At 49.7% G+C, this 8093-nt stretch overlaps 1 protein-coding gene across 1 annotated transcript in view; it reads right to left on the bottom strand.

Annotated features, from left to right (window-relative positions):
* Positions 1-4571, bottom strand: part of LOC130374992 (glutamate receptor ionotropic, kainate 2-like) — a 42872-nt gene extending 38301 nt beyond the window's left edge. The window contains exon 1 of the mRNA XM_056581977.1: positions 4529-4571. Coding sequence (XP_056437952.1) covers positions 4529-4550 — 22 coding nt within the window. The 5' untranslated portion in view covers positions 4551-4571. The remainder of the gene's footprint in view (positions 1-4528) is intronic.
* Positions 4572-8093: the final 3522 nt, after the last annotated feature.

Genomic DNA, 8093 nt, shown 5'->3' on the forward strand with positions numbered 1-8093 from the left:
TTCATCCGCGATGGTTAGGCTACAATTTACTCCTCCCCAAAGGTTATCCATCCAACGTGTGCCTCGTCCATCATCATCAGGATAAGTAGGCTCCTGTTAGCGGTAACCATGAGACCCGCTCCACAGACCTCAGAGCTAGCTCTGGTCAGCTTGAAAAACCAGTAGGGTCGCCATGGCTACCTGTCTTAGCGATGACCTGTGGCATAAGAGCTGGTCTGAGCTGTGGCCCGCACCATTTATAACGCCGAAGAGACGTCAAGGCGATCTGACGGATGAATGCCGGGACTGTGTGAAGTCAATGGAGCTATTCTCGTCTGGGAGATGAATCACCATTGTGTGTTTTATTTTTTGTGTTCCAGCAGGGGACAGAAATTCTTGCTCCTGTTTAAAATGTACTAGCTCATGAGTACATTTTGTCCCTATTCCCCTCCATATTGAAATGGCTTTAAACACGGAGGCAGGAAGTGAGCAGACAGAGTCCGCATCCTGTGAGTCAACAATGCTTTGCGTTGTGCTAGACAGCCCTGGGACCCTCCTCCTGTGATGTGGAAGCAGTCGGTGCCTGCATGCCTCCCCTCCGCCGCTGCCACTTAACACCGTCACCGCTCCCCCCGTTGGTGACGGATATTAAAACATCTCAACGTCAATCTGCACCGCGTCTTTTCTTTGTTTACTCCTGTCCCCTTCCTGCCTTGTTGTTCCTTCCTCAGGCATCTGAATAACTTCCTGTCTTCCTGCCGCAAAAACATTACGCCCAATGAGATCATGGCGATGACACCGTATGTGTGTGCGCCCCGTGTCCACACCATGCCTCTGTGCTTTGGTTTACCGAATAGTAGGAAATGCAATCTGGGCGAATGGATATTGACGTTGTGTGTTGAAGCTACTTCCATGTGAGATAGGTGGTTGTATACACAGGGTTCATTAACTTTAGCACTCAGCCAATCCGGGGCTATTCTCCAGCATGGAACTGCCGCTCAAATACCGTCCTCAGAACGGTTTCACTTCACAACCATGATGACACAAACACAGACACACGCGCACACGCAGGCAGGCAGGCGGGCAGGCAGGCACGTACACGCACACATATGCACGCACGCAGGCAGGCGGGCAGTCAAGCACATGCAGGCACGCATGCATGCATATACACACACACACACACACACACACACACACACACACACACACACACACACACACACACACACACACACACACACACACTAGCTATCACAATTTTGAGATATGGCAATTCACCTCAGGCAGAACAAACTTTAATCAAACATTTTCCCCTTCTTTTCTTAAAAAGAATGATATCAGCATGTGAACTATATTCCAGCAGAAGTAAATGAATAGAAACATAATTTGGGGGGGGGGGGGGGGGGGGGGGATAGCAAAAGCTATATTTACATTTGTGTTTTTGATGCATTCATGGCAACAAAGTGAAGGTGACCTGACTGCCATGCATTCAAACAAAATGGCTGAACCCAAGTGAAGATGGACCTTTTAGCACAGAGTTCCTCATGCATCATCCACAATTCAAACCGTAGACTAGTTTGTCAAGCATGTTTTTAAATACATACCATGATAAAAAAACAAAAGCCGGTATCTGTTTTATGATTGTAACTTAATCTGAAGCCGGCGAACTATGCAGACTTTTATGCGGTGCGGCCGGTGGGCCCATTTTTTATCATCCAAATAAATCAATCAGATTGAGATGCTGGGGGCTATAACAGTCTCCACAGAGCGGACTTGTTGCTCGATGTGTATAGCAGCCGGGGGGGGGGGGGAGGGGTCAACGATAAACAAACTAAACAAGACATAAAGCTTGGCGCATACATATTGCTGACTTTCACTCAACTACATGGAAAAACGATGTTTGCAATCACAGACTCCTGGTTTATATCGGCCGGCGCAACAACAAAACACGCAGCGGGTCGCTTCCTCCTCCAGCCTGAATACAAACACCAACTAGGAGCTCCATGAACGTCTGCGGGCAGCGTGTTTTTTTTAAGGGGGGACGCCATTCACGTTCCACCGGCTACGTGCTTGCACGCCCACCAGAAGGGTCCGCGGTGGCGGACTCTGAATCGGGCTTAAAGGTCTCGTGTGTGACAGGGCAGAACAGCAGCGGCACAATGGCCTACCGTGAGCCCCGCAAAGACGAGGCCCACGACGGAGCGGAGCTGGTGTGTGCTGTGCGCGGAAAGGCGGGGGAGGGACAGACAGGCCCCGGGGAGCTGACCTTTTCATTTAGCCGTGCGGCCGCCTCCTGTCCTGTGAGCAGCAGCTGGGCCGTTGTGCTGAGCCACGCGCCTTCTGCCCGTACAGTATGGGACCAGGCCGGTAGCCTGGTGAGGGCTCCTTGAGGGGGTCTGTGATGTGCCTCTGATGTATCAGGCAAGCATGAATGATTGATTGAATGATTGAATGATTGAATGATTGAATGAACGAATGAATGAATGAATGAATGAATGAATGAATTACTAATAAATACGTCAAATAAATATGAGACAAATAAATATGCTCTGCTTACCTAACTGTGTGACTCCGATTCTCTTCAATGTCCGGTTGTTTCTTTGTCAATTTTAAATGTAGGGATTTGGTTTTCATTACTACTTTTCGTGCTTTGGATACAAATGCAAAATGCAAATTATGAATGCAAAATAAACAAACACACACACACACACACACACACACACACACACACACACACACACACACACACACACACACACACACACACACACACACATACACACGCGCGCACACACACGCGCGCGCACACACACACACACACACACACACACACACACACACACACACACACACACACACACACACACACACACGCACGCACACACACACACACACACACACACACACACACACACACACACACACACACACACATGCACGCGCAAACGCACACGCAAAGACACCACACACACACACACACACACACACACACACACACACACACACACACACACACACACACACACACACACACACACACACACACACACACACACACACACACACACACACACACACACACACACAAGCACAACACATCTCTCCCAGCCATTATATTCCATCCACTTGATGTCCTTATTCCCTCAGCCAACACACGCGGCCCACGCAGCAGCAGAAACAGCCACATATCAGGATAGATTCGCAGCTTTAGAGGACATTGCCTCGTCCCTCGCGGAGCTCAGAGACATATTTGTCATTGTCAAGTGAATGTGTCAAAATAGCAACAGGCAGACTAGCCAAGAGCCCAAGCGTCTCTGGTGCCGTTCACGCGTTTTACGCTTTGGGCGAATGACACGTCCAGCAGACGCGTTGTAAAGCCCGAGAGCCAAACATCTGAGGCCGGTCACATGCCGGTTCTCTCTGAGATATAGCCGCATGGCTACCTCGGGACAGGCTCTTCAACGCGTCGCACAGCAATGGCTCTGATAGAGACCGAGATAGCAAAACGGGGGAATTGGAACGCGGGAAACCATAGACAGCAGGAGGACGCAGCAGGAGGTGGCCGGGAAGCGAACACAGCCCGGTGCCATGGCGGTGGTTCTCTGCAGACGCGCCCTGACTGTTAAACCTGCAGGCCCGGGGGGACGGGGACGGCGTGAGGTCTGGGAGGAGGTGCTGTCAACATTAGGTAACATCTGCTGTCAGAAAAAGACGAGTCCCAGACACACCGAAGGCGAGCTGCGTGTCAGCACGGGGAACGCAAAGTTACACAGCACGGCTAGACCCCCAGAAAGGGATCGGAACGCAAGGTCTCAGATGACTGGAACCACTGAGGTCCCGATCGATGCTGGCGGAGAAGACCGGGAGGCGCGTCGATTGGCCTCGCGTCCTGTGTGATTGATCCCCACAAACACAGGAGGTGTTTACATGAGAGCGGACGTGTCAGCGGTTTAAAACACCGTATTGTGATCAAGCATTCTCTGAATGCTTGATTCATTCATCTTGATCTATACTACTGTGATCAGGCATTCGGAGAATGCTAGTATAGATGAAGGTGCAAGAATCATGTATGGTGATGCCCATTGCATCGCCGTGTGCCACACATTTAGCGCTATCTGTTGCTTGCAGTGGGCCTATTCACAGACTTTTACAGACATATTGAGTTTGGAAGTGTGCAAACCGAGGATAGAGGCCTATCTGGAAACATTTGCCGAAGTTGTACCGGTAGTGCAGCTTGGACAGCCGGTATAGCCATATATTTGGCCCATATATTGTTTAACTATATGCTTTAACATGTAACCCTCGTGGCTATACTTACTCTCCTCGGAGCATATGAGCAGGCATGTTCAAGTAAACAACCCTCTTTAAAACAGACCCATGAGGAGCTTATGGAGGTATTTTATGTTAGGGTACAGTCATTCGTACAATTGAGACATGGAAGATAGGAGCATTACATGGCACCAACGTCTGCATACATCAGCCGTCATAGTGAACACACACATCCTTCCATTGAAGGCAACAAGCCTCAACAACAAGTCGCCTCTCTTACCGAATCTTAAGACGTGCGGCATCCCGCGAGAGTATCCGAGAAACAGCAGCAGGAGCGGGAGAAGCCTGAGGTTGAACCTGAAAACGAGACTATTTACCAGCTGGGAGGTAATCTTCATGTTGTTCGTCAAAAAATGCACAGTGGTGGTAGTCCCCCCCGTACGCTACTGATTCCCGCGGATTTCTTCTCTCCGGTCGTGCAAGATCACGGCATGGTCACTCGCGCTCTCCCTAAATCCATTAGCAGTCCCGGCATGGATCCTCTCCTCACTGCGCCAAGAAACCAGCCCCCAGTTCAAGGGACGGCGGGGTATCCATGTCGAGAGGTGAAAAAAAAATCCGGTGGGGGCCCCATACATACATACATAGGGCTGCTGGGTTGGTTTTCTTGGGGGAGGTGGTGGGGGTAAGGGGTGGGTTGGGGGCGTGGGGGGCACAGCTATGCGCTATCCGCACGGCGATGGGGTACAGCGGTGCGAACGGTCGGAGCGGTGCGAGGAAGCGGAGGGGAGAGTCGCGATTGCAGCCCTGTGTGTGTGAGGCACCTCGGCTCGCCTACGATCCCATTATGCTGCACTGCTGCACAGACGCTGACGTCGAGCCAAGCCTGGTGTTGTGAGCGCGGAGCCCGCAGAGCACAGCCTTCTCGAAGAGGAGGAGGAGACGGAGGAGGAGGAGGGGAGGATGGAGAGAGGAGAGAGAGAGAGAGAGAGAGAGAGAGAGAGAGAGAGAGAGCGGTGATATAGAGAGGGAAGGCGAGACAGATAGAGTGAGAGAGACAGAGAGAGATGGGAGAGGGAGAGAGAGAGAGAGAGAGAGAGAGAGAGAGAGAGAGAGAGAGAGAGAGAGAGAGAGAGAGAGAGAGAGAGAGAGAGAGAGAGGGAGAGAGGGAGGAAGTGAGAGAGACAAGGTATTAGAGAAGGTTGAGAGAGAGGAATGAGCGAGAGGGAGATAAAGAAAGAGAGAGAGAGGGAGAGAGAGAGAGAGAGAGAGAGAGAGAGAGAGAGAGAGAGAGAGAGAGAGAGAGAGAGAGAGAGAGAGAGAGAGAGAGAGAGAGAGAGAGAGAGAGAGAGAGAGAGAGAGAGAGAGAGAGAGAGAGAGAGAGAGAGACCTGGTGCGGGCAGCTCTATAACTTGGCAGAAGTCCATCACTCATCATTTGGGTGTCAGTGTGCAGTCCATTAAGAGCATTGCAATTAACCCAGATGGTTCACCCTGACGGGAGGTAATATATACATTACAAACATGCCGTCCTCCCCAAACAGAGACAAAATAGAACAAATATGATTTTTTTTTTTTTTTTCTCATCAACGCTCCACTCTTTGGATATAGGCCACTTCTCTTGATGGATGGTCACTGGTAACAGATCAATACAAAACCACGTTGTTGCCTGAAATGGTATACGTATAGCGGTACGGATTGGCCCATCAGGTGATACCAGTTGGTATTTTGACACAGCAGGTGGTCGTACCTTGTTTTATTAAAAACTGTCTTCGAATTGTGTGCAAATTATGCGTTTTGTTTGCATGAAACATACATGCATTGTCTGTATGCTGCCCTCTTGGCCGGGTCTCTCTAAGATGAAACATATATTTTAATCTTAATGAGACTTTAACCTAGTTATAAGAAAAAATAGATCGCATTTTAATGTGTGTTTCATTTGCCTTTCCCGCAGATCCGTGGTCCTGTGGGTCAGGACCACGGACAGAGCTGTGGTCCAGGACCACCGACAGAGCCCCGCTGCCAGGTTTCAGGACCACGGACAGAGCCTCGCTGCCGGGGTGCAGGACCTCCGACAGAGCTGTTGGTCAGGACCACGGACGGAGCCTCGCTGCCGGGGTGCAGGACCTCCGACAGAGCTGTGGGTCAGGACCACGGACGGACGGAGCCTTGCTGCCGGGGTGCAGGACCTCCGACAGAGCTGTGGGTCAGGACCACGGACAGAGCCCCGCCGCGTCTCAGAGCCCCGCCGCGTCTCAGAGCACTGGGGAATTGGAAATCCAGAACAGTCTGAAGTTGAGCGATTGGGTCGATTCGGGCTCTTTGCAGGACCTCAATTTTAACTATATATATAAGAGCAAAAAAAGTATGCATTCAAATTCACTTTTAATGCAGAAACCATCGTCATACGCCATTATTTTATAGAAGGCAGTAAAGCCTGCAGAATATTGTTTATTCATACAAAGTTGACATTAGAAGCCTGCTTTTTTAAAATCTCAAATTCAGTTCTGGTGACAACCATTTAATTATTCTCAGATCCATTTCAATAGTGTGGGACCAAATGTGTAATTTCGACGGATGCTGCCACAAGGCACAGACTTCTATCCTGTGCAAACATTATTTGAAAAGAAACCTTCAGCTAAAATGGGAACTGCTCATCCAATTGGATGTGCACAAATCGGAATCGGGTTTAAATGTATTTGGCAACGACAGCCGATGTGATTGGTGAGGCGTATTGCAAAATAGCTTACTGCCTTTCTGGCTTGTGTGTCAAAAGAAGAATTTCGTTTATGCGTAAAGATAGAAATCTAAAGATTGATATCTGGACGGCTCTGCATAGGTGCAACATAAATGGAGCATCCCTTGCCCGGCCCAGCGTGGAGCTGTATCACAGCTACAGTAGGGCTACAGCCAACTCGTCCTTTTAAATGAGCTAAAGGGAGATTTAATCTCGGGGAAGAATTGCTGGAGAACTGAAAGAGGTCTTTGACTTCATGATGAACGCCCCCCATTGTGCGTCTTATGCCTACGTGTCAATGGCTTGCCTGTGTGTGTGCTCGTGTGAGTGGGTGTGTCCGCGTGTGTGAGTGCGTGTGTGTATGTATGTATGTGTGTATGTATGTATGTGTGTGTGTTTGTGTGTGTGTGTGTGTGTGTGTGTGTGTGTGTGTGTGTGTGTGTGTGTGTGTGTGTGTGTGTGTGTGTGTTGTGTGTGTGTGTGTGTGTGTGTGTGTGTGTGTGTGTGTGTGTGTGTGTGTGTGTGTGTGTGTGTGCGCGAAAGTGCGTGTGAGCGCGTGAGGGTGCAACATCAAAGGTGGTGTATAGTGCATCTGCAGCGCTCTCTCCACAACAAACCAAAAGAAAAACAGCCAAAAACAGGGGCCAGTCGAGAGGTCATTTCACGGGCTTTTAGTCGGCAGTGTGTGCACATAGATTGGTAATGGATGCATGCAGTAGGGCTAGTGGGTAGGGCTTTTCACAGCCAGCAACACGCAAGCCATGTGAGGAGATCATAGCGCGGTGCAGCACTCATCATCATGCTACCATCTGGTCTATTAGCATAATGACGGAGAAATCAGGCTTCTCCGTAAGCCTGTTGAGCCTCCAACACAGCATGAAAGGAATGCTTATATCGAGCCTCGAGTGAAGAAGCCCGTGCACGCTTTGTGTGCTGTAACAGCGCCCTCTGGCCGTGAACGTAGAAATGCTATGCAACACTTTCCGGGTTTAATGTGGTTAATATAGAGAAAGCAGACTTAGGGACCCTTGGGGTATTTTATATTGGATCTTTCCACACTTTTTGGGTATATTTTGTGGTAATATATTTTCCCGGTAGAAATACATACT

This window comes from Gadus chalcogrammus, chromosome 21, assembly GCF_026213295.1.
Source record: "Gadus chalcogrammus isolate NIFS_2021 chromosome 21, NIFS_Gcha_1.0, whole genome shotgun sequence".
Taxonomy (NCBI): Eukaryota; Metazoa; Chordata; class Actinopteri; order Gadiformes; family Gadidae; genus Gadus; species Gadus chalcogrammus.